This window comes from Harpia harpyja, chromosome 8, assembly GCF_026419915.1.
Source record: "Harpia harpyja isolate bHarHar1 chromosome 8, bHarHar1 primary haplotype, whole genome shotgun sequence".
Taxonomy (NCBI): Eukaryota; Metazoa; Chordata; class Aves; order Accipitriformes; family Accipitridae; genus Harpia; species Harpia harpyja.
In genome coordinates this window covers 49762364-49788363 of record NC_068947.1, presented here as the reverse complement: position 1 = coordinate 49788363, position 26000 = coordinate 49762364, and the positions used below count along the sequence as shown (strand labels likewise).

Here is a 26000-nt window from a genome sequence, read left to right as displayed (position 1 = left end):
GGCGTTGCGGGGCGGGCAGCCGCTGCGGAGCTCCGCGTCCCCCGCCGGCGGGGGCTGCTCCCCGACCCGGCTCGGCTCGGCTCGGCTCGGCTCGGACGTAGCTCAGCCCCGAAAGTTCGCAACCCGGGCCGGGGTGCCTGCCCCGCAGGTGGGTCGGGGTCTCGGGGATTTGGGGGGGGGGGGGGGGGGGAAGGGGAATTTGGGGAGGGGGTGTTGGGGAAAGGGAGGCCGGCAGAGGTGGATGGGGCTGTTTACCTCCCGAGTTTTCTGCCCCGGTGGTTTTTTGCTTTGGGGTGTTTTGTTGGCCGTGCTCCCCTTCCTCACGGTAAAGGGGGGGGTGCAGCCCTGTGAGACCCCCCCCCACAGCAGCGAGGCCGTGGGGCTGGGCTGGCAGCCCCCCCCAGCACTCCCACTCCGGGCTTAGGGGGTGGGGGGGGGGGGCAGGCCAGATTTGGGGTCCTATTTTGGGGATGGAGCGTTTCCCTTTCGCCGTTCGGTGGCTTGGCGGTACCCGGAGTGCCCCCCTGAGCTCGAAATGGTGGCGGATTTGGGGCCGGGGTTCTGGAGTTCTCCAGAAAACACGTTCCCGAAGGCTCCGAGCAGAAGGAGGCTGTGGGAACGGGAGCCTGCCGGCGCTCGGCGATAGGAAAGGGCCGTCTCGCAAGGATGCAAAGATGCAAAGTTGCGGCGCCGGTTGGTTTGTTCTGTCGAAACCGTCGCCCCTTGGGCGAGCTGCGCGCGTTGGGGAGATTAATTTGGGGGGGGAAGAATGGTTGCAACCAACCTTACAGTGCAACTTGTCCCCTTGGGGGAGACGGAGAGAGAGGGGACCCCCCGTGTGCTCCTTTCGGTGCTGGATCCACGGTCCCGTCCCTGCTTGCGAGGGGTGAGAGCCCCCCCCGGGAAGAACTCCCAGGCCCCGGCGCGTTTGCTCCTCCTCGGCTGCCGGAATTGAGCATCACGCAGCACCCCGGGGCTCGGGCACGTCTCGGGGAGGGCGGCTCATGGACCCCTTACCCAGACCTGGATTTTCCATCGCCCCGCAGGTGCTCTGCAGCCTGAGCGGGGCCGGGAGGAGGCCGAGGAAACCGGATCCCTGGTAATGGGGAGCTGTCAGTGTTGAGTTGCAGCTGGCGTTTCTTATGCATCCTTGATGTGGCCCTGTGCCTTGATGGTGCGGTCGCTTTGCCCGGTAAAGGGAGGAGAAGCCCGAGCAGGGGACCACCGGGTGCAGTTTGGCAGCCTGCGGTATCCGGGAGGTGAGGTAGATGAGCCACGGACATCTCTGGCTTTCAGAGCCTTGAGTCAAATCTGTCTCCTAAGGGAAAATACTCCCTGCTGCTCGGTCAGCAGGAGCAAGGCGAAAGACCTGCGGCACTCCGTTCTGCCTCCTCTTTCGGGGACGCGATATGTCACTTGATTTCTAAAATCTTGCCAAATTTAAAAGAAAAAAAAAGAAAAAAGGTGCCGATCTTGTTAGGGTTAGCAGCTTTCCCCGTGCTTGTGGCTGTCTGGCTTTGCAACCTGGCCATCCTAGCCCTGCTTGTGAAAACACAGGTGTGCTGGTGCTGCGAAGGTTGAGGGGCCGGTGTCTGATTGCACGAAGGAGCAGCTGTAGCTTTCTGCCAGCTTTGGAAAGGGAGAGCTCTTGAGGGCATAGGCTCGATCTGAAATGTAACTTTATGAAAATATTCCCTCTGTGGCCTCTTCCTCCTCTGCGTTTGATAGCTCAGCAGCGAACAGCTTCGGTGGGGGTGAGCCCCTGCTTTTTAATTAAGCCATACACACCTCAACCACAAGGTAGATCGCTCTTGTAAATCAAAATACTAAATCGTCAGGCTTTTTTACTTCTTATTCATGGAGGGTCTCTAAAGACGGTACAGTTAAGAGGGGAAAAATTGCAGGCTGCACCTTCCCGTAAAGCTGTTTAGCGTCTTGCAGTTCGTCAGGCTGGTGCGAACACCCCGAAGGCAGAGGGAGCTGATGGGCGCGAGGGATGCCGGAGCTGCCGGCAGCAGCGCTCGGGGCTGAGCCGTGCCTCAGAGCAGCGTACTGGGGCACGTGCACAGAGCAGAAAGTAGCAGTATTTGATGGGAAAGGCCTGGGAAAAGGCAGTTTTTGAAGGAGGTCGTGTCCGCGGATGGATGGAAGCAGGAGAGGACCGTATAGGCAACGGAGGCAATGTGGATGGGCAGGGACCCCAGGCTCTGAGCACCGAGACCTGTTGATGCTGCAGCAGGACGCTGTCACAGCGCCTTGAATCAGCATCCCGGTGAGCAAAAGCGAGCGTCACAGCGCCGACGGGGTGTCCTGCGGTATCCTTGGCCTCCGACAAGGTACCAGCCTCCCCGGGGCAAGGATGCGAGAGTGATCCTTGCCAGGGATCCAGGATTGACCAGCCCCGCAGACGGGGGCTCGCTGCTTGCCCTGCAGCAGCTACCAGGGATGCGGGGCCGGCAAATTGCGGAGCAGATGCTTGGGGATTTTTGCGCACCTCCAACATTTCTTTTCCTCGTGCCCAGCAGCGTGGCGGGCAGGAGCCGTGTTTCTGTGGGCACAGTGGCCGCGCAGTTTGGCCCTGCCACCAGCCCCGGCTGTTTCTGCCTTTTTGTGATGAAGGTGCGGTTCAGCGTGGAAATGGCCGTGTGTTTCTGAAGAAGCAGCCCCTGCCGCCCCGCTTTTGGGTCATCTGCCATGTGCCCGGTGCTTGGGACGGGGATCCTCCTGGCCCAAGGCTTGGGGACAAATGGAGAGGTTGCCCTGTGGAAGCAGAACAGCACCTATGGGTGCGGTCTCCCACTAATAAATGAAATGATTGCTGAAGTCGTTACGGAGTAAGGAAAACCCAAGATTTTGCCTCATTGTCCACGCAGCGCAGCTGGGGTGTTACGCGCCGCAACTTCCAGCCGGCGGGCAGAGGCTTGGGCATGGGAAAGGGCTGAGGAGCAGCACCGCATCTTCTCAGAGCCGCGCTTGGGGCATGTCCCCTGCCCCGTTTCTGGTGGGGAAGCTGCTCCCGCCTTAGTCCTGACTGGTGAGGCTGTTGTCTTGCAGCAGAGATCCCGAGGCCTCTCATTCACCGCAGAAAAACGGGCTTCCACCTGGCGGTACCAACGGTGTCACTTAAATCCCGCGGGAAGGAGCTTTCCGAGGGGTTTCTGGTTTTTTCCCGCTGCGGGGAGCCTTGCTGAGCCGCCCGGCGCGAGCGGGGATGAGCTCGGCACGACGGGGTCCCAATCCCCGGGCTCCCAGCCGCTTCGGGGAGACAGAAACCTGGAGGTTTACACTCATTTCATCCGCGTGCTGCTCAGCCACTGCTACAGCCAGGGCACGTGGGAGGACTTGGGTCTTTGCGTGGCGCAGGATTGCTCAGCAGCAGCTCCCGGTGTTCGGCTCCCCTTCTTATCAGCTCTGGTCACGTTGGTCTCATCTGCAATAAGCTCCCCCGGGGCTTTCAGTATTTCCTCCCAGTTTTCCTTCCTTTGAGCATCTCCAATCTAGTCTGTCTCTATTTCTCGCATGCCTATCACTGTATAGCAATTAGAGAGTTAAAAGCCTTATCAGGTCCCTGGTGGGAGATTGGTGAGTCAGCTCCTTGCAGGACTAAGTGGTGGTTCAAACAAGTCATTAATTCTTTTTGCATGGAGGTTTCTTTAAATTCAAAACATAAACCACAGAAGTGAAAAGAGCCGTACGGGTATTTAACTTGCATTTAAAAAGTTTAAAAGACTAGACACAGAGCTAAACGTGCCAGCCTGGTGCCATTCTCCCAAGCTGAAGGACCGACAGTGGACAGACACGTAGCGCTGGGTAAGATCGACATTCGGAAGCGATCGCCTTCGTGATTGTGGGAGATGCTATCAGAAACAGATAGGAGGCTTCAAAATTGCAACTAGCTTCGGTCACCACGGAATTTCAGGTTTCAGGGTCACCCGGTGAGCTCCCCGTGTGCTGGGGGACAGAAGCAGCTTGTCCGGCATCTCCTGCCTTTGTGCGTAGCGAGGTCCTGCAGCTCCTGGTGTCCCCACCCGTACCCTAAGTGTGGGTCACAGAGCAGGAACATAGCTGGGGACGCTGCCTGGGGGGGAAGGTGACCCCATTTGGGCCCTGTGATGTGACCCATCGCGTGGCTGTGCAGCGAGCTAGCTGTCTGTCTGCCAGGGATGAAGATATCCCAGAGGCTTGGAGGTGCCTCTGGAAATCCCAGGGGCAAGAGCGGGATGGAGCAAGAGCGCGGTGCGGTCCCTGAGAAGTAGGGTGATGGCTTTGCAGCTCCCCGGTGTTCTGGGGCTCGAGGCTTTGTAACCCGGGTTTTAGGATTACATCATGAGCAGAGTTTTGTGGTTTTCTTTCTTTTTCCTTCTGTGTTTGCAGGGGAAAGTGTGAAAACTTAGATGCTGAAGTTTTAAATACAAATTAAAAATAAGCTTCAGATATGCCGTGCATTTTAACTCACGATTTTGAACGGGCTCTGTTGGGGGGAGTGTTGCAGTAAGTGAAGCTTGTGATTTTTTTGATCGCCCTGGGGTTGTGGCAATATTGCAGGTTTCTCAGGTCAAACAAGAAGGGATCTTGTTGGACAAGAAGAGCGGAAGGGAAAAGCAGGAGCCTGTCTCAGAAGTGCCAGCATTTTCTGAATTGCAAAACCCCATCCCGTGCTCATCTTGCCGGAACAGTTATCCGGATGACTTTCTGTTTTAAGTGTGCGGCCCGGCGTCCTGTCTAGCCGGGGCTGGTCCCCACCAGCAGACCTCCATCTCCCATCAGCAGCGGTTGTGGCAGCGCAGACCCGCCGCGGGTGAGCCGAGGTCCTCCTGCTCCCTTCCCGAGGCGGCAGGAATGGCTCTGCTCTCTGCACATCCCTCCTTTCCCCCTGGTTGACCTTCTCTGGCCACACAGCCATCTCCCCAGGAGGTCCTCCCCAACAGATGTGCTTCTCCAGATGTGCTCTGCTCTTCCCTTGTAGAGGTGTACATGTACCATTCCTCTGTCGGGGCTGATATGACTGGACAGGATCGCAGGGCTCATGAATACTGGGACATTTCTGAATGCAGTTGTTCTGTTGTCTGCGATTTGACGTCTTCAGTTTTCCACCTTTTGATTCACTGAGCCGTGACATCGCCTTGTTCTTTGGGAAGAAGTCTCTCATTCAAGGCTAGATGAAAAGGAACTGGTTGGGGTGAAACATTCATTCTGCCTGCCCTGGGCCCATACATGCTGCGCCAATTTTTCAGCTTTTTTTTTTTTTTTCCTCTGCTTTTTCAAAAGAAAGGTTTTGAAGGGAAGAAGAAACTTTGAGAGAGTCAAGATGTGAATTTAGATGTCATCAATCATTTATTTGTTAGTTTACAGTTGCTCAGCATTGGTAGATAAGTAATCTTGGGTCTTGAAGGATCCAGAGAAACAGATTTTCCAGCCCTGAAGATCAACCATTGAGATGACTGCAAATTGCTTTGATCTGAATATTGTTTTCAACAGTCAGTGCTTCCTTTTTCACGTTAGAAGATGGTGCTAATATTTTTCATGTGGCCCAGTCACTTGTTTCCTATCAACTTCAGGCTTGTTGGATCATGTCCACGCACACGGTGATGCTCAGCCATGGCCAAATACTAGCCACTATGACCCGACCAGCCCACATATGTAATACCACAGGGACCGAGGGCGGCAAGGGGAGGAGAACAAGGTGGGCTGAGCAAGGGCTTTGCTTCACCTGATGCTATGATTGCTTCCATGGGGTGTGCAGGCTGTCGGAAACTGCTCTCGTGGTGTTCCCTCATGTCTGTTGATTGAAAATCAAATGACAGTGAATTCCACTTACAGTCGGCATCATTCTCTGGCTTCCCTTTTCCCTCTGTGATGTTCAGGCTAACAGGAGCACAAGGAGGTGTTAATGCCCTCAGCCTTTCCCTTCTTCTTTCTAGGAGCTGCATTTTCTTCTGAAATTACCCAAATGGGAGCCTAATGTTTCTGGAGTACCAAACACAGAAAATGAGAGCTAACTCCTCTTGGGTGATGAAAGGACTGAGAGCAGCCCTGTGCAGAAAGTCTTGGGGATACTGCTGGATGAAAAATTGGATGTGAGCCGGCAATGTGCGCTCGCAAGCCAGAAAGCCAACCGTACCCTGGGCTGCATCAAAAGCAGGGTGGCCAGCAGGTCGAGGGAGGGGATTGTGCCCCTCTGCTCCGCTCTGGTGAGACCCCACCTGCAGTACTGCGTCCAGCTCTGGGGTCCTCAGCACAGGACAGACACGGACCTGTTGGAGCAGGTCCAGAGGAGGCCACGAAAATGGTCAGAGGGATGGAACACCTCTCCTGTGAGGACAGGCTGAGAGAGTTGGGGTGGTTCAGCCTGGAGAAGAGAAGGCTCTGGGGAGACCCTGTTGCAGCCTTTCAATACTTAAAGGGGGCTTGTAAGAAAGACAGAGAAAGGCTTTTTCCCAAGGCCTGTAGTGACAGGACAAGAGGCGACAGTTTTAAACTGAAAGAGGGTAGATTTGGGTTGGACCTAAGGAAGAAATTTTTTTACGATGAGGGTGGTGAGACACTGGAACATGTTGCCCAGAGAAGTTGTGGATGCCCCATCGTTGGGAGTGTTCAAGGTCAGGCTGGACGGGGCTTTGAGCAACCTGATCTAGTGAAGATGTCTCTGTCCATGGCAGGTAGTTGGGCTAGATGATCTTTGAAAGTCCCTTCCAACCCAAACCTTCCGTGATTCTGCTCCGAAAGTGATCCACCAGAACTGTTGGGCATTTTGGCCTTAAAAAAAAAAAATCCCAACCCCCCCAAAACCCCACAAGTCTCTGCCCTCAAGAGACCCTTGCATTTTAAGGATGTGTTTTCTTACTCGTGTTGCTGTCTGTCCCCTCAACCATCACCCAACCTCACCCTGAAGGGCAGCGACCCCCCCCACAGCACTGGTCCCCCTCGGATGCTCTCCGGGCCACGGAGCAGCGTTCCTGCCGACTCTCACGAGGAGCCGGGCTGGAAATGCCTGTTGCCTTTCGGCGACAACCACACTAGCGCTTGCTTTGTTGCATACTAATGAGCGCCAATTAGCCTCGACTTGTGATCAACGTTGCGCGGGAGCCGTTTGCGGAATAGTGGGGTGGGGGCTGGGAAGACCCCAAGGGGCTTCTGCCCTTTGCCGAGGGGTGGCTTCCCAAGGGGACGGGGGCTCGATTTGATGCTCCTTGTGGAAACATCTCCATGTGTGAGCCACGGGAGGGCTGTGCCTGCTGGCCTCATGCCAGCCTTGGTAGTGGTCCCCCTGGTAGGTGGGCTTCCCTCTGACATGGCAGGAGGATATAGGGGGTTATAGGGAGACCTCTTGTTCTTAAACACACTTGGGAGCACGGCGAAGAGTTGAGACCTTTGGGAGGCTGGGCAGTGCTCACCTCGCAGGTCTTCTTGGCCTCAAAGACTCAGTGCCCCTCTTCTACCCCCATCCCTGGACACTGCACGCAGCCCCTCCACGCTCCATCTCATTTACCAGTGTTATCCCTGAAGTGTTCACCTGGAGCCCGTCTCCTCCTCTCCGCTGCCCTTCTACCGGTGTTGCAATACCTGGCGTTCGCTGCAGCCGTTGGATATCTCCTGCAGCCGTACCCCTCGCTCAGTCTGAGTGATGAAGGGCATGGAAACCTCCAGAGGGTGGTCTTGCTGTGTGGGAAACGCCACTATGGTTTGCTACAAGCTAGAGAGAGAGGCTTGATGGAGCTGGCTCGCACCAGCACTCTCAGAAAAAAAACCCCTCTATCGTACCTTTATAAGTCTGGCTAATGTGTGGTATTGTGTTTGTAGGACGTGGCGAGCTGATCTCGCGCTGAGGGCAGTCCTGGTGCAGGCAGGACGGCGTCCAGACCCGCGGTACGTCGGGGCTTCTGCCAGCGGGAGAGTTGCGGTTGTCGCTTCGGAGGTGGCTCTGCTAATTTAGGACGAGTGGCCCGCTGACCCTGACGTTTTCGGCCTGGGACTCGTAAGCAACTTCTCTAAAGCTCAAAATCAGTTTGCACGAGGTGAGAACGACACCTGTAGCTTTGCTGGCGTTTGAATCCTGATTATCCCCCGTGAAGAACAGCAAGTTTCAGACCCGGTCCTGGTGACCTCGTTTTGGTTTAATTTACTCTTTCTTTACTCGTGTAATGACGGGAGTTTTTCCAAAGAAAAGGAGAGGGGATCAAAGTGTCGGAGTAGTGGCAGGGAAGGTGCCAGGTGCAGGGTGTGAGCGCAGGGGCTGCTCAGCCAGGGAGCAGCCCCGAGGAGCACGATACGGATAATTTTTTTTCCTCTCACCTGTTGTTAGGAGCAAATAGGGAGTGAGCTATTGCGCTTCCTCCCCAGCTGCTAACGACGGGAGACTTGCTTACGGTCGTGCGCTGGAAGCTAATTAAAACCGGTGACAATGGTAATTGAGTAAGGATGCTTGAGGATAAGTATGACCTCATGTCTAAAATGGTAATGAGGCCTATTAAAATCCCCGCCAAAAAGAGAAACGAAAAAGGGAACAGAGGCAAAGGTGGTGCGAGGGGAGCGGGCGCAGGCGGGGACAATACCTGGCAGCCAGAGCGCCGGGAGGGATGGGGAGCACGGAGATGCCAGGCTTTTAAATCTCTTTAATAAACAGCCTGCTCCTCAGCTAGCCAGGCTGCCGCTCGGGCCGAGTCAGCCAAAACGCTCTGGTACGTGTGTAATTCCAGCGCCTTCCTCCCCTGCTTGCCCAGGCCTGGGTGTAGGTCCCATTAAGCGACGGCAACGCTTGTCGCTCTTTGTTGTTGTCCTCACTTGCTGGTCCTTTGCTAGAAGAAGGGGAACGCGCCAGGGAAACCAGCAGCAGCTGCCGGCGTGGGGAGGGGACCTGCAAAGATACACCCTGAAATTGCACCGTTGCGGGAAAACGGGCTGGCGGAGGAAAGCTGCGGCGAACGCGGGATGCCGGGATGCCGCGCTCCAGCTCGGACCGGCACGGCGCCTTGGTTTCAGCTCCGCAACCGGGGCGTAGGGGCCGGGGGGCTGCCGTGACCCCGGCGCGCGTTGGTTTGCAGGGTGGCTGGCGTAGCAGGGCTGGGGATGCCGCCGTGCTCCGTGGGGACCCGCGCCCCACGCTGACTCGCCTCGCTGCGGAGGAGACCCCCCCGAGGGACGCCGGGAGGTGGGCGCTCCCCATCCTGGCTCTGGATGTGCACCGCGTCGCTTCGGGTAAGCTCAGCCCTTGGGTCGCCGGACCCCTTCCCTACGCCCCGCTGAGCGGGCGGGAGATGCGGCGTACGCCAGAGGCGGCTTCTCGCCGGAGAAAGCCGACCCTCATCTTTCCAGCAGGGGCGAAGGGACGGCTGGATGACGGCTGAGGATGTGCTATGGAGCCGGGATTCAACTGCTCTGAGCTCTGCGATGGCAGCTCCGGTTTTGGCAGCCAGGAGCAGCAGCGGCGGGCGCTGCAGGAGCTCTGCACCGTCACGGTGGTACGTACGGAGGCGGGGGAAGCCCACCGGGGCATGAGATTTGCTCCGCAGAAGGGGATTCGGGGGTGGAGGGATGGAGAGAGGGGCACAGGGACGCAGCTGCCGAGCAATCCCGGTCCAGCCGGAGGCTGCGTGCTGTCACCTCCTGGGATGGCCTCCAGGACAAGCCCTGCCTAGATGACACCCAGCAGTTAGGCAGAAGGTGAGGAAGCAGCCGCGACAGCCAAGTCGTGTCAAGCAGCCCTCCCCTGCGTCGGCCGGCGTGACGGCCGCTTAGGAGTCCTGGGATGGCCTCCTCTGCCCTTGACCTTTCCCATCCCCTGGAACTTCAAAGCGCTTTTCAAATATGAATAGAGCAGGAGTTAATTAAAAGTCATCATCTATAATAAATGGTACCTCTCCCCCCACCGCTAAGCCAGTAGAAATGACACTGGGGTGCACTTAGTTGCGGTTGGCTTCGCTTGAGGCTGCTGGATGGACCAGCAAGGCTTGGCCCGCTCGGCTTTCCGCCACGTCCTGCACGACCATGGGCCTTTAATTAGAAGACCGTAAGCTGCTTGGCTCCTCTGGCTCTGGCAGCTGCCTTACAATTAATATTCCCCCTGCTAGGGCCAGGATTTACTCCGCTCAGCAGCAGACGAAGCGCTCCATCAACTCCAAGTAGCATCAACATCCAGGGAAACGGCGGTCGGGGTGGGGAAAGGAAAGGTGGAGACCACAGGGATGTTTCTGATCCCTGGGTGGTTGCTGGGAAGAGGGTGCAGTAACGCTTTCGGCAGCAGCCAGAGGTGGCAAGATTCTGCTGGTGGATGCAGCTGGGAGTGAAGTGTGGGAGCCCCCGGGATGCTGAGTCTGCCCTATTCGCCTTAATGGCAAAAGCCAGGTGTTACCCTTGGGCTCGACCAGGCAGGACGCAGAAATAGGATGGCGTTACAGGCTCGTACGGGCCCCAAGCAGCCCCGTCAGCCCCTCCGAGCTCCAGGCAGGTGGGAAGATGGCCCTGACTCGTGCCGAGTGATGGGGTTTTTGCACGGCGAGTCCTGGTGTAAGGGGAGGAGGACCGACCTGGCTGACCGTCTCCACCGTCTGGTGTGGTCTTCATTTCCCAGAGAGTCAAAAGACCCCCCCCAGCGGGTGGGGAGAGGGAAGAGGAGGTGGGGAGCAGTCTGCAGGAGGGAGATGAGCATCTCCCCAAGGATCCCTCCGTGCCGCTGCAAAGCGGGGCTGAGCTGTGCACGCAGCTGTATCCCAGCATAAGGCAGCGGCAGCGGCTCTCGCCTGGCTGTTTGTCCCAGCGACTGCCTTACTTCTCTCTGCAGATTTATTTCTAGCAAGGGTGGAAGCAGAAAGAGCTTGAAGGAAGAAGCGGGAGTTTGGGGCAGTGGCAGCTGTCCAGAAAATAGTCTTCTGCCGTAGAAATTGCGTGCAGGTGAACTGGTATACCTGAGAAAGGACTTAGCACCAGAGAAGTTAGTGAGGAGGTGTGTGATCCCAGATCAGTCCCCGTCCTCCTCCTTCCCCTTAATGGGGATGCGTCAGCAGTTAAGTGAAAGTAATGCTTTTTTTAAAGGAAAAAAAAAAAAAAGATGTCAGTAACATGCACGCATAGTATGTGTGAACAAACCCACATATGCGCACCCTGTTAAAAATGCTGGAGTATTTTATATCCGCAGCAGAAGTAGGTTTCTTCTTTCACGTAAGGTCATTTTATCCATCCTATGTTAATAGGGAGCTAGAGAATATTTTTAAATGGAGATTTAAAACCATTAAGTCGCTTACGCGCAAGGAGAAAGGTGCCTCCATCATACCCGCTTTGGGAGTGTCCCTCAAAAGCCAGTTCTCAGCTGATGTCTACCTAGGACCAAGTTAGTTTCCAGCCAGCTGGGAGACGGGTGGAGCCCAGCTCGGTGTGTCACTGCGTACCGCGTCTGAAAAAACGCTGTCCCACTCCCTTTTCTCTGTTTTCTGCACCGACTGGCAGCTCCGCTGCTGGCTCCCAGTCACGTCAGCCGGCTGGCTGGTTATCTGCTGCCTGTAGGGCTAAGGGTGGGAGCCAAGGATGCCCTACCCAACCTTCCAAAGAAGCACGCTGCAAACTGGGGTACCACGAGGTCTTTCTCCAGAGGTTTCTTTCCAGAGAAGGATGGTGGGGAACCGTCACCCATTTCCCCCCCTCCCACGACCGGGGCTGCTTGAGGTTTATGAGTCACTTGTACGGCTTCACTACGTATTTGGCTAGTTGGCCGTAAGAAGAGGGCTCCTGGACTGTCCTCTGCCTCCTGTGCGCTCGGCAAGTGGCAGAGTACGCGTCCCAGCTACGGACATCTCGCTAGCCCTGCCTGCGGGTCTCGGTCTGGTGCCGGGGTGTCAGATGGGGTTTCTGGCTGAGCGGGAGCACCCGTGGGAGCGATCATGCCAGAGTAGGGACCTCCTTCGCTGGGAACCCCGGCAATGTCTTCTTCCTCCTCGCTCCTTTTGCCTCCCACAGACATCTTCTGACCGCAGTGGGAAGAGCTCCCCGTCCTTCTCTGCTGCTCTCCTGGGAGTTGTGTGGACGTTCCTGACTGGAGGAGTCCTGCTGGCGCTCTTCTTCCTTGTCTTCACCATTCGCTTCAGGAAAAACAGGTAAGGGCTTCCCTCTTCTGCCATGAGAATTCCCCTGAGCTGGAGCAGCGGGATTGGGCTCCTTCAGGACCAGGCTCCGAGCTGATGGCCAGCTAAGGGTCAGGAGGGTACAAGCCTGAAGGAGCAGCACGGGGCAAGCAAGAGCAATGCCAGGGATATTGCGGCTTTCTCCATCACACCCAGTGTCGATCGCTGGTGGAGACAGTCCTGCTTGGACTGCTCCCTTCCTCCCCAAGGCAGGGAGCTGTGGACAAGACAGAGCATGGATGCCCTCCAGCGTGGCACAGGCAGCAGTGCATGGTCTCATCCCGAAGGTGCTGTTCAATAAAACCATCGACAGGAGGGAGCAGAAAGAGAGCTGGTCTCCTTCTCCGCTCCACAGTCTTGAGAGCATCACTTGGAGCAGCGTAGCTCCATGAGCAAAGCCATCGTGCTCTCCACAGTGCGCACATATCATTCCTGCCGTTGGGCCACTCGTAGTTTGAAGATATTGCTAATCTCTTTTGATCGTGGCGGTTGTCCGTATTGGTGGGGAACAGGATCTCCATTGGTGAGAGAAGCTGGTGGTGAAGCGCAGGCTTTCCTTGGTGCTGTTCGGTCTGCACAAAGGATGTAAAAAGTCCTGCTCCCCTGAACGCAGCATAAATCAAGCAGAAGGCTCAGCAATTCCTCATGGCTCAAACTGTCTCAGCCAGCGTTTAGCCTTCCTCAGCAACTCTGGACGTCTCACCTGCCTCCTTGCCACCTTCTCCTCAGCTTCATTGGTCCCTTGGTCTCTTCCCCCCACCCAGAGATACATCCCTCTCCCAAGCTTCACCTGGCAAACCCTTTGTGCTCCACGTGCCGTTGTTTTGCACAGAGAGGTACCTCTGTGTGCTGCAGCCCAGGCTGCTGCCATTTCGGCGCTCCGGTTGTGTTAAGGAACTTAATGTTTCTTATAACCCCCGTGCAGTCAGGAGGGTCCTGCTCGTAAGGGTTTATATCGAGCCCCGTGCCTGCTGCCGTCCAGTAGCTGCATGACCTGCATCCCTGTCTCAAGCACTTGATTTACTGAAGCAGACGGGTGGAGTTCGGTGGCCACATTAATTGATTACCAAATTATTTAGGCCCCTGAAGATATTCTCAGAGCAAGCTGTAATGAACGTGCGTTATTTATTTGCGCCGCAGCAAATAAATACTGGTCTGCCTACTGAACCTGAGAGAGCAAAGGAGACCTTTTTCAGCGTGCAGCTGAGGGTGAGCTGATGAATATCTTTCCCCAGGGGCTGAGGCATGGCGAGGAAGGCAGGGAGGGAGAGAGCCAGGTTGAATCCCAGGCTCTGCGCCTGCGAGGCAGCAAGCCAGGAAGGTGCTCGAGGGTAGAGAAATGCAATGACTTAGCGGCAGATCGAAGGGACGGAGCTACGCGGAGGGAATGGCAGGAGCTACAGCTTTCGCTCGATGGGCTCGCTGGAGAAGGGTGACAGGTCGGGAGAGATCGGTGGGTCGATTCTCCCCTCCCTGAATACAGTTACAGGATTATGAGTGATGGGGTGAAATTTCAGAGGGGAAGCTGTAACCTGAACGTTGCTGGCAGCTTCCTGAAGTTGAGGCGGTGCTGAGGGTGGAGGTATCTCCTCAAAGGAAGGAGCAGTGGGAAGAGCCTGTTCCTGGAGGCATTGGTAGCTGCTGTACCCAAAGCTCACTGCTGGGGACAGTCACCCCGGGCTGCGTTGGTGAGGTTTTCCGCTTCTGGAGGACAGCGGAGGAAGATGTCGGCCTTGAAGCTGGGGGGCTGAGCTGGGCGCTGGGCTGCGTGCCACCTACGTGACCGTGGGGCATCGCTTCCCCTGGCTCTGGGCCGCCGCGGGGATGGGTGGCCGCAGCACGTGCTGGCACCGCTACACAGCTTTGGCTTTTGCCCGTGGCTTCCCACAGTTTTGGCTATAAAGGCGCTGGCTGAAGCTGCCTCGGGGATGCTTTTCTGTGCCGCAGATCCGTGCAGGGGGTAGAGGTGCCACGGGGCAAGCCTGGTACCCGTCCGTTTTGGGGAGAAGGGATCTTGCTGTCCCGCAAGAGCGTCAGGGTAGGGCAAAACAAATACTTTGAGGATAGTGAAGCACTCCAGCAATACAGGGGAGAGGATGGGGTGTGCGCCATGGAGCGATGGCTGAGCTTTTGGAGGAGCTGTGAACAGCGGGGGCTGGGGGGGACAGTGTGTCAGCATCCCTTATGGCCATCAGCATCCCTGTAAGGGGACCTTGCCCCTGTGCTGCCAGGTCATGACGCTCAGTAACTGTCACCGCCTTCCCTGCTTTGTTTCCTGGAGGATCGTGAAGATGTCCAGCCCCAATCTGAACATTGTGACCCTGCTGGGCAGTGGCTTGACTTACACTAGTGCTTACCTCTTTGGGATTCAGGAGCAGAGCCTGCTGTCCGGAGACTCAGTGGAAAAGCTTATTCAGGTGAGCAGGGGTTGTGTAAAACACAGCCGCACCTGGGGGGATGCAAGAGAGGTCCCCAGGGAAAGGGCAGCTGCCCCACAGGCAGGCAGGCTGCTGGGCTTGTAAAAGTGCAATGGGGAGAAGGGAGCCCGAAGGGAGATGGGCTTCTCCGCACAGCCGCTGCCCGACGCGGCAGAGGGGCCACGAGGTTGCAGGCGAGTTTTTTGGCTGCGAAGCAGCTCTTCATCAAAACGCTGACCTGGGCGATGAACCCCCGTGTCCTGACGTGGGCAGCTGCTCTGCCAGACCGGGCACTGGGCACGCACCCGGGTGGGAGAGTGGGACGTGGGGGGAGAGCACACCCTGCCGTCCTGCTCGGCCGCTGGGCCGAGGATAATTAACAGAGGTGCCGGCGAGTGATTTATTGGTGCTGGGACCCTCCGTGCCCCTGCCGCTCGCAAGCTGCCTGGCTTTCCCTGCCTGCTCCTCCGGCGAGACCCTCTCGGGGTGGGGAGGAAAAGGCGGGCAGCAGGCATGGAATACGCGCCTTTTAATTGATTTCACCCTGTGGTCAGCTTTCTAGCATCTAATATGTCCCTCCAGAAGACCGTAGACACGTCCCCACCCATCTTTATTGCGTTCCTGGGTGGGAGGGTGTGGGGTGTCCCTGCGAGCCCCACGGTTGCCCCTTCAGCCCCCTCGCTGTTCCCCCCCCGGCAGGTGAGGCTCTGCCTGCTCTGCGTGGGAACCTCCCTGGTGTTTGGCCCCGTCCTGGGAAAAAGCTGGCGGCTCTACAAGGTGTTCACCCAGCGGGTGCCGGACAAGCGGGTGGTGAGTACGGAGCACCCGGGGGTGTGGGGAGCAAACTCCCCAAGGGGGGGGAACACCAGCAAGTTCCAAACCGGTGTGGGATAGCAGATAAAACCAGCACGTGACGGGGATGGGTGCCACAGTCACAGGTCTGGTTTCACACCTTGCTGGGCATGGGCTCCTCATTTATTCCTGTGCAAGGAGGCAGGAGCTTTTCCACTCTAGAGGCAAGCGGGTGCCCTGCCAGGCTGCCTGTTCCCCGGCGGAGTCTCAGCCCCATCGCCGAGCAAGGTCTGATTCTCATTTTACGTCGGCCACGTGCCTTCATTATGCTACGCACCTGCGTTTGCGTCCAGGTCTGGGCTGATTGTTTTTGTGGGATGAAAATAAATGGGGTATCCTCAAGGGCGTCTGATGTAGGGCCGTCCCCAGATGCATCCGATCTCCTCTTGAAGGGCGGGAGGGAGCGCTGGGTACTCCTCTGCAGCACTGAAGGGAGGGGATGCAGCAGCTGGGAGGGAAATGGGAGCCGCCTATATAAATTTGTGCATGTAACAGTGCACTCACAGCTTTCAGTGGCCACTTTCCAATGGCGAAATAAGTAGGTCTCAGATGAAAAGTGAGACGAGAGGGTTTGCAGGGGAACCAGGTACCAGCAGGGACTCCCATTCCTGAGGCACTGGGATCTGTGTTAAACTTGCAAAACGATAATCCTACCAGCTTTCCCCCCCCTCCCCCCTTTTTGTCTCTGCTTGTGATATGGGTGTAAGGGATGATACTCTTGTTTTGGAAGAGCTGTTTTCTGTCATAGCATTTACCAGCTAGCTACACCGTTGGGGAGGGTTTATACCTGGCCCCGAGCCTGATTAGGTCTCCAGGAGTTTGGGAGCTGGAGACAGAGATCCTGTGGCCGACTGGGATGTAAGTGAGCCGCCGGACACCGCTCTGGGGGAATTATTAGGATGGATGTGTCCCGTGGAAGAAACAACCAAAAAGAGACCCAAGGGGATGGAGGTTATTGGTGTCCATTTGCCTCCCCACACGGTAATGCTTACTTTTTGCATGTTTGCAGATTATCAAAGACCTCCAGTTGCTGGCGATGGTGGCAGCGTTGGTGCTGGCGGACGCCGTGTTGCTCTTGACGTGGGTATTCTCTGATCCAGTCCAATGCTTCCGAAGCCTCAGCGTCTCACTGCGGGTAAAGGGATGAGGAGGGGCGGCGGAGGGTTGCACCGTGTCCTGTCTGATCTCTGTGGACAAAGTTGGTGGAGGGTCAGGCGTTTGGAGGTGCTGTTTAAAAAAAAATGAGAGAGGAAAAACAAGCCAGAAAGCCTTCTGGGCGCTCTGGGTTGGTTTTATGTCTGGTCTATTACAGAGATGAAGGTCTGCTGCAAAATTTCTAGGTCTGTGCAGGCCACCTGGGTGACACAGGAGAGGTCCACGGCATCTGCAGCCACTTTAGGAAAAGGTTTAACCAGCCCTCTTGGCAGCAGAGTGCCAAAATCTTCCTCGCTTTAACCCTCTGCCCCTGGCAGCACCAGCCTTTGGCCTTTCCTTTTAGGAATTTACAGAGGAGACCCGCTCAGATGCGTACGCCTGTCTGCCCATCGGTCTGTGCCTGCTCCTGGGTCGGGGCAGCAGCCTTCAATTCTGCCTTCCCCTTGCCTTCTAGGCGACAGAGAAAGGCATGACCTGCTCCGTCAGCCGGGTGCAGTCCTGCGCATCTCTTTATTCCGATCTTTGGCTCGTTCTCATTTTAGGGTTTAAGGTACGTAACCTCTTTATCGAGTCTTGCGTTGTATCTCGCCTCCTCCCAGTCTCACAGCCTGAACTGTTTAGCAGCGTTCATGGTTTCGCTGCCCTCCCAAGCTACATACCTGTTGCAGATTCTGGCTACTCCTGTTCATCTTGAAAGCCCTCTCATCTCCAGTCCTTCCCATCTTGACGTTTTCCTGCATTCCCTTGCAAAAGCCGTTAGCCACTTTTTCCCTGCCTCACCATCTCTTTTACGTACACCGTGCACATACTGTCTCTCCCGTTCTCTCCTTGCAACCCCCCATGCCTCTTCTATCTCCCCTTCTTAAAACTTGTGTCTTACTCTTTTCTAAAGCACACTTTTCCCATAAAGCCTCAGCTGAGCGTCCACCGCAGTGATGCACTCGCTATGTGGCTCAGCCCCCGAGTCCTCTGACTCCAAATCAAGGAGGTGCTGATGACAAGTGCTTGGTGCCTACCTTCACAGGATGTGTATCAGCTTAATTATACCACCGAGGTACACTTTCACTGGTGTAGCTTTGCACGTGGCCATTCTTATTCCAGAAGAGTTAGTTATACTGATGTAACTATGTAGGTATAATTATCGCTGTAATTATCTGTGGTCTCATGTGTCTCTGGGTTGGCAGAGACTGGACGCATTTCAGAAAGCTGATGTTGATGAAGCTTGTGAGATCACAGCCTTTCTTTGGGAATGGCTCCATCTCTGCGTGCAGTACAGGCAGTTCCTTTCTGACTCACTGTAATATAATACTCGTTGACCGTCTACCCAAAATCGTAGGAAAAAGAGCAGAAAGAGACCTCACGACACGGCCAAGTCCTTCTCCCCCCTACACTTCATTTTAAAGACGTTAGTCTAGCCTGTCCTTAAAAGTCCTTTGGTGCTAGGGATTGCAGGCGTTCCCTGGGCTTTCAGTGCTGTGTCTCACCTCTGATTTTGTCCGCAGTTTGTGTTAGGGTTTAGACAGGCAATGCTTTTGCCTACAGCTCCTACAAACTGCTTTTTGGAATAAAACTTCCCCATTACCAGTCCGAGGTACTCTTTGTTAGCGTTGCGTTGAACCTGACCCTGATCCTATCTACCTACTGGGAGTCATGGAGTTATTTCTTTAGTGATTTCTCTGGAGTTAATCTGGATTTACACTAATGTGAGAGTAGGCTCTATCTTTGCGTGTACATAGCACTTCTTAGCTTCCGCAGCATTAATGTGCTCAGCCCTTTGTGAAGCCGTTCAGTGTATTATCCTGGTTTTACCGGCACAGAGCAATGAACAGAAATGACTTGCCGAGGACATGCCTGGAATTAGGAGCAAAGTCCTCTGCTCAAGGTTAAAACAAACAAACAAACAAACCAACAAACCAACAAACATCTTAGTCCTGTGCTTACTGAAAGTGCTAGTTTACTAGACGGCAGTGCTGCTGTCTGTGTCCCAGATAGACTATATGAATTTTAAATGGGATTTTGGTGCTGTGTTTTTTCTTGCTAAGGGATTAGGAGTTGGCTTGCCTTTGGGCCATGTATTTGGAGGTGCCCCGTGCTGAACGTGGTTATGATCCAGTGCAGATCCTACGAAGCAGGGTCAGGCATCAGCCTAGTTCCCAGCAAGGCAGGTCTCACTACTACAACCCCTCCTTGAGAATTCAAGGTGCTCTGAAGTTAGGAGTCTCACCAAAGGCCGTGGACAAGAACCTCTCTTGCCTGTAAGAGTGTCCCTCCAGACCCTAACCCTGGCAGTGGCCATCGCGGTCATCAAGCAGCCACAGCACGGAGAGGTCCAGAAGAGTCTACAGAACATCTGCACCACAGGTCACAAAGCACTTCTTGGTGCCCAAATAACAATTTACTGTCTCTTAGTAAAAGGCCGACAGTTGCACTTACTGGGCAGCACAGGAATAATGTCGGAGTCATGTTCCCTGTATTCTGGGTCCTTGCAGGAGCAGGGGGTTTGTTAGATGGTATTTCCAAATAATCCTGAAGGCAGACCGTGGGCAAAAAAAATACTCAGTGTTTCCTGCCAGCGTGCCCTGGGGAAGGAGGGATTCAGCCTGCCGGGTAGTTTAATCCTGAGCACACTGGAAAGATGCGCACGTGGGATGCTTGAGGGGCAGCACGGTGAGGAAGCCTGCTCTGAAAGAACTGATCTGCTCCAGGGGAGGGGGGGCCTCTGTGTACGGAGCATTTCTCGAGCCCCTTTCACTGCTGCTCGAGTCGGGCAGGAAACGGCGAAGGGAAGGGAGAAGAATCGCACCCGGTAGTTTCCTGGATTTCTGTTTAAAGAGGCACCAAGGACATCCTCTTCCCTCCAGTCCGAACCTCCGCTGCTTCTGCTTCGTTTTTTTCCTTCTGAATGTCCTTCTGAATCTCCTTCCCGCTCCTTCAGAGGTACGTCATTGCTCCTTGATGGCACCCCACCGCTGCATCCCCGCAGGGACCTCCACCTCTTTTCTGTCCCTCTCTGGTGCTCCCGCTCCAGGCTGCCCAAGGGGAGGTTTTCGCCTCTCCCAGCCGTGCCTCGCTCCGTGGCATCGCCTGCCGACCTGACCGTCAGCTCCTCGCACCCCTCGGTCGGGACCCCCGGAGCCCACCAGTGCCCTTTGCTCCTGCCCTCCCTCCCCAGCCCCACTTCTGACCTGCAGCAGCGTGCCGGGTGTTTGCCGCAGCGTCGCCAGCGCACGCTGAAGGTCTGCATTATAGATCAAAGAGCATTAATTAGGATTGCGCTGAGTGTATCTGAGCTCACCGGGCTCGGTAAGAGGTGGGGGTTGACACCATCAGGCTGTAATTTTCCACACTCTGGAAGCCTCTTTTTTCTGCTTCCAGAGTATCCTTCTGCTGTATGGGACCTACTTGGCCGGTCTGACGGACAACGTCAGCTCCCCGCCAGTCAACCAGTCCTTGACGCTCATCGTCGGGGTCAACCTCGTTTTCCTGGCTGCTGGCACCGTCTGCTTAGTTCACCGTTTCTTCCGCGCTTGGCACAACTTGCTGTTTGGTTTTACCTCCGGAGGCATCTTCGTGTGTACAACCACGATCAACTGCTTCATCTTTGTCCCACAGGTATGCTGCCACCTCTGGCCTGGAAACGGGCACATTTTTGGGGTTTAACAACAGCAGCCGCGTGGGTCAAAGCACTTAGTTTCCTGCTTCTTTCCCCAAATGTTCGGGCTCACCTGCACAGCTCATCCCCCAAACCCCTGGTGGCTCTGCTTCCCCAAGCAAGTCCTCCGAGTCTCCAAGGAGTGCAGGCACGTTGCAGAACTGCTGCTCCGAAACCCTCCTGCGAGAGCATGCCACGGGCAACAGCCACACGGAGGGCACGCGGGGAGGCTGCTGCCTTCCTCCTCCTCCTCCTCCTCCACGTGGGCGGTGGGATCGGTCCTTCATGCGGTTGTCCTCTCCTCATATCCCACGTGCTTGCTCCCGCCAAGGGTTCCTGCCCACGGCAGGGATGGAGCCGGGCTCTGGCCATCGAGATGGGCTCGCCAGGCTCAGAAGCTTCATGGCTGCTGGTGGTCCTCAGGGGAGGCTGTCCTTCTCCACGCTCTTGGAGAAGAAAGCTGGGCTTTGCCGTAAGTGAGGAGGAGGAGGAGGAGGACGCGGAGGTGTTTGAAGGAAGGCTTTTGTGACGAGGCTCGGCTCTTCTGCTTCCCGCGTCCTCCGGGAGCAGCCTGGTATGCCTGGCCACGACGTTAGTGGGGAAAAATGCTCTCATTGTTACAGGGAGAGGAAACAGTTGTTTACTCAGTTTAATGTTTGGAGGGATGTTTGGGCTCAAGGAAATGAGGTGAAAAAGGGAGGAAGAGGTGAAGCTGAAGAAAGAGCACATCTGTGCAAGAGAGGCCTCGGGGGATCTCACCAATGTGTATAAATACTGATGGGGGTGGAGTAAGGAAGGGGAAGCCAGGCTCTTCTCAGTGGTGTCCACTGACAGGACAGGGGACAATGGGCACAAACTGAAACACAGGAAACTTTATTTAAACATCAGAAAACGTTTTTTGGGGGTTTTTGGTGGTTTTTTTTTTTTTTTCTGTGAAAGTTATAAAGGCCTGGAGCAGGTTGTCCAGAGAGGTGGTGGAGTCTCCATCCTTGGAGATACTCAAGACCCAGCTGGACACGGTCCTGGGCAGCCCGGTCCAGCTGACCTTGCTTGAGCAGGGTGGTTGGAGGATTTCCAGAGATCCCCTCCTACCTCAGTGGATGCAGTGTAACTGCAGAGTCCCAACCCACTAGATGAGCAGCCCTTGGGAGCAGGATCCAAACCTCCTCTGACAAGCACCGAGCCTGCTGGCGATGCTCTGCCAAGCACGAGATCTCGCGGAGCGAGGGCGGAGGAGCTGATGAGCCGTACTTGCACTCTGCCTGTACCATTTTTCTGCCGTAGCCTGGGGGCCTCGAACATTTTATTTAACTTGGATCTTTTAATTCATCAACTTGTTTTTCCTAATGGGCTTGCTCTTCTATTGCTCATGCGAGATCGATAAGCAGCCGGAGCTGGGCTGCGCAAGGCTTCTACGCAGACAGTAGGCGAGAAATGGATACTAAGCGTTGCTGGTTTTCAGCTTGTCACCGGTGATTCGGGGATAAGGAGGCGTGCGTGACACCGTCTTTGTCTGTCACAGAGTCAGGGAGGGGGGGAGAAGGAGAAGGGGGCTTTTACAGCGCGCTTAGAGGTTGCGGCGCAGGCAGGCAGCGACCCTCTCTGCGTTAAAGGCTGGAGCCGGGGACAGGGTAGGGCTCAGACGGGTGGGAGGCTCCAAGTGACACCGCGGCCCCTCGCCCAGCCATCTCTGCTCCTCCGTCACACCCTGCCTTTGTCCGCCCTTCTCCGTCCCTTGTCCCTTTGTCTCCTTCGCGCTCGAGCTGCGCCTGCCTCCCGCCGCGTCGGCAGGCTCCGCGCGCGCCGATAACTCCCTCTTCTACTCCCCAGCTCAAGCAGTGGAAAGCCTTTGAAGAAGAAAGCCAAACCGTGAGCCACATGGCGAAATATTTCACCAGCCCGAGCAAGAGCTGCCGCTCGGTGTACAGCGAGGAGCAGCTCTACCAGCTGATAGGGGAGAAAAACTCCATGAAGCGGCTGCTCACCGAGGTACGGGGCTCTGCCGGCCCCCCTCGGCCGCACCGGCTTCTCCCCTTCCCTTTTGTGGGCTGAAGGCTTCGCAGGGTGGGAAGCCCTTCCTGACGCCCCGGTGCTCCCCCTCCAGCCTCTTCCCTCCGGAGGGGAAAAGCCGCTTTGTTTTGTCACATCGCTCTGCACCCCAAAGCGCCAAAATTTAGGCGTAATCTGGAGGGTTTCCAAAAAACATGTAGGGAGAAGAGCGGGAGAGCCTGGTTCCCGCAGCCCGGTCAAACGTGGTTAATTCAGAGGGGAGATGCTCCATCTCAGGAAAGCCCCCAGCCTCCTGCTCTGTTGCCTGCTCTGCGTGGGTGGGAGCACCCGTGGTTGGAGAGCTGCCTGCCCCGGTGCCCCCCCCTTCCCGCACCCACATCTGGGGGGCTCTGGGGGGCTCCAGGGGAGGACGTGGTCACACACGCTGCCCACGTAGCTCTTGCAGCCCTGTTGCGGTGCTGCCTCGGAGCACCTCTCCACGCGGAGAGGGGGGCGATACGTTTTTTTTGGCAGTGCCTGCTTCCAAACTGGCGGCGTTTTCGTACCCTCCGCCTGCCCCACGCTTGACGGGTGTATTTGTTTGACGCAGAAAAACGCCGTGATCGAAAGCCTGCAGGAGCAAGTGAGCAGCGCCAAGGAGAAGCTGATGAGGCTGATGTCTGCAGAGAGCGGCTGCGACCCCCGTGCACCGCCGGCAGCTCCCCGCACCCGGAGCTCAGGACGGCGTGGGGATGCACCGGGGGACCGCTGCCCCCCGGATCCGGAGCGGGATGGGAAGCAGCCTCCCTGCTTGCCGGCTACACCGCCTCTTCGCGGCGATGCTCAGGACCTCCAGAAACACGCGAGCCGCGAGCCTGTTTGCTCTCGGGTGCTGGTTTTCGACACGGGGGACGGCATCGAACGTGGCCTGAAAGACGTCCAGGACTGCGGAAAACCCGCAGGGCAGGGGCAGCCTCCGGAGCAGCTGCCGGGCCAGGACATCTCAGCTAGCGTGGCCTGGGAGACGTCCCCCAAAGTCAGCTACATCAGCAGCGAGAAGCTGCGGGAAATCTTGCAAGAGCTGAGCCTGGATGGCAAAACCTATAGCCCGGCTTTACCTGGGGGATCCCCGCGTGGCAGCCCCCCAGGTGAGCAGGGAGGAACGTGGGGGGCCCGGGAAGGCTACCTGGGCATCCGCACGCCCCTCAGCCCCTACCTGGCGAGGCGGCGGCGGAGGATCCTGCTGCCCGCTGCTTCCACCCGCTTCCACGGACACGTGTCCCCTCGTGCCAGCCGCGGGGTGAAGGAGGCAGGCGGCTGGGGCGGTGGGGAATCGCCACGTCTCTCCCTGGGGAGGGAAGGGGAGATGGCTGGCGGAGGGCTCCTTCACCCGCCAGCACCGTCCCCTCCAGCCATCCCTGGGGAGCTCTGCCTCCAGCCAGAGGGATGGCCAGGATGGCCGGAATCTCGGGATGCTTCGCCGTGCGTCCCACGGGAGCGGCGGCGGTGGCAGGGCACCCCGAGGGGACCCGCCGAGCCCTCCCTGCGCTCGCTGTACTATTACCCGGACTCCGACTCCAGCAGCAGCAGCTCCGAGGAGATGTTTCACGGCTGCCACCGGCCCTGCTGCGAGGTCTGCTTCCAGAGTCCGCGCGGCTCCCTGGGAAGCAGTAGCACGGACACGGACACGGAGCCCAGCGGTCACGCAGGCCACTGGACAGAGCACCACGGCGGGCCCCAGCCCGTGGTGAATTTCAAAGAAGATCTGAAACCCACCTTTGTGTGACTGGGAGCACCCCTGCCCCAAAGGCAAGTGCCCTCCCGCCCCCGAAACGCTGGGTGTTTTCAGCCATGCTAAAGCCACGCGTCCCTCCGAGGGATGCGTCTTGTTCTGGCATCGGGGGGGGGTCGGGAATAAACCTTGCCCCGCTCCGGGTTGCGATTTTAACCCCCAGTGGTGACCGCAGACCGTGTTTGGCTGAGAGGTGGTTGGCAGCGCTCGGGGAGGTGGCCGTGGTTTTTGTCCCGGCTGCTCCGGGCAGCCGCCTGCCGCCCCACAGATACCCGGCACGTCTGTCCGTCCCGGTGCCGGCAGCGGAAAGACTGGGGCTGGGTGGTCTGCGAGAGCCCAAATTCATCATCTCAGAGGGTTTTCCCTACGAGAGCTGGTCGATTCGCACCGGCGGGGAGCAGCGTCGCGTCTCAGAAACACGCGTGGCTTCTCGCGCGCAGCAGACGGACAGACAGACGGACAGAGGACTCCTTCCCTGAGGCTGCCGATGCAAGAGCCTCCCACCGGCATCGCACCCAGCTGGAGATGGGACTCCAGAAGCAGTTGCAGTTGCTCGCCTGGGGCGTGCTGCTCCCTGGCAAAGCGAGGACCTCGGAGTGGGGCACGTGCAGGAGACTTTTGGGGTGGTTTGGGGTTTTTTTTGGTAGCATCTGAACGAGAAAATGGAGTCCAAAGGTGATGCCCCTGGAGGTGTCTTTGTGTTTTGTGTAGTTCAGTTACACGGTCGTAGGTGAGGCTCAGGTCAGAGCTGAAGGGAAAGACAAGCTAGCAATCGTAAAAGAGGATCTGAAAAGGTTTTCTTTTCTTTTTTTGCCTTGTTTTTCTGGGGCTTGGGCCCTTCTGTATGTCTTTGTATGGATGATGTAGTCTGGAATGAGGTTTGTTTAAATTCATATGGTCTGTTTAATTTTTATCTTAGCAATATCAAGAACAGTAAATCCGGTGTGCCTGCTTTTTGGAGGATATTTATGAAGGCATTTCAGCATATCGTTTCCTCCACAGAAGTTCAGGATGCTGAGACCTGAGGCCCAGTGCATAAAAAAACCCTCTGGAGAAAGGCTTTGTTAAAAGGGCAGGTGACAGAGGAATCCCAAACCCGGTTTTGAACAATGCACGTTAGCACTGCCCTCTCCGTTATCCTTTACGATGGTGAAATCTCTCACTGCTGTGTGCCATCACCGATGTCACCTTTTTTTTCCCCCATCACCTCCGTGGTTTTCCAAGCTTGCTGAATTTCTAGGTCAAATCACCAAAACCAATAATCTTATGGGGAACAATATTCCCATAGCCCCTCTTCGCTTCTAAAATGGAAACACCCCAGAGGGTAATCCCAATTTTTTTTTTTTTTTTTTAGTCACCTTTTGCTAAGAGATACCAGTTTCCTTCGTGTTTTTTTTTTTCTTTCGCAGCTGTCTGAGCGCTTACACCTCTGGCCTGGGTGAAGTGCATTGAACTGGGGGTCCCCTTCCTCTGCGGGCCAAATCCGCAGCGGGGGCCGGAGACGGAGAAGCCCAGACAGGGCGCGAGTGTGGAAAGTCTCCTGCGGTCCCAGCAGAGGGGAAGGCTGCCAGCGCAGCCCTCGCTGGTGCGGAGGGATGCTGAAACAAGCCAGAGGTGGGTAGGATCAGGGCAGAAGGCGCGGGGGTTAGAACTGCATGCTGCGACATGCCACTCCACACCGCTTTCTCGGGCACCCCCAAAAAGCAGGTTTTTTTAATCATCACAATCCACCCTGTGCCACGCCAAAGCCGCAGGGAGCTCGTGTAGAGCCAGAAAGCGCCGTACCGCCTGGCCCCAGGGGAGCGGGAGCACCCTGCGAGCATGCAGCGGCCGGTGTTTTATTTATAACCATCATTTTATTCGACAGGCCGGAGCGTGTCCGGCTCTGCGGCGCCTGGGGAGGTGGGGGGTCCTGTAGTGGGGGGGCTTGGGTGGCTTTTTCCCCATCGCCTTCCCACCCTGGGGCCAGGGAAAAGGCACCTGCAGTTTTGCAGCTCTCGCAGCAGGGGCTGCTGCTGCCACGTTGGGTGCAG

The 26000-nt window shown here is 56.5% G+C and overlaps 1 protein-coding gene across 3 annotated transcripts; it reads left to right on the top strand.

Annotated features, from left to right (window-relative positions):
- On the top strand, nucleotides 1-24860 carry GPR156 (G protein-coupled receptor 156). 3 transcript variants are annotated; one of them, XM_052794953.1, is made up of 10 exons: nucleotides 1-148; nucleotides 9316-9458; nucleotides 11947-12083; nucleotides 14392-14527; nucleotides 15227-15337; nucleotides 16389-16514; nucleotides 16989-17084; nucleotides 19910-20146; nucleotides 22017-22175; nucleotides 22786-24860. In XM_052794953.1, the coding sequence occupies exons 2-10, from the start codon at nucleotides 9354-9356 to the stop codon at nucleotides 23959-23961; spliced, it is 2283 nt and encodes a 760-aa protein (XP_052650913.1). In that variant the 5' UTR covers nucleotides 1-148; nucleotides 9316-9353; the 3' UTR covers nucleotides 23962-24860. The 3 variants fall into 3 exon arrangements, with proteins under 3 accessions (XP_052650913.1, XP_052650911.1, XP_052650912.1); XM_052794951.1 differs by lacking the exon at nucleotides 1-148 and adding an exon at nucleotides 9043-9195; XM_052794952.1 differs by lacking the exon at nucleotides 1-148 and adding an exon at nucleotides 9043-9195 and having other exon boundaries at nucleotides 9313-9458.
- The last annotated feature ends 1140 nt before the right edge of the window (nucleotides 24861-26000 follow it).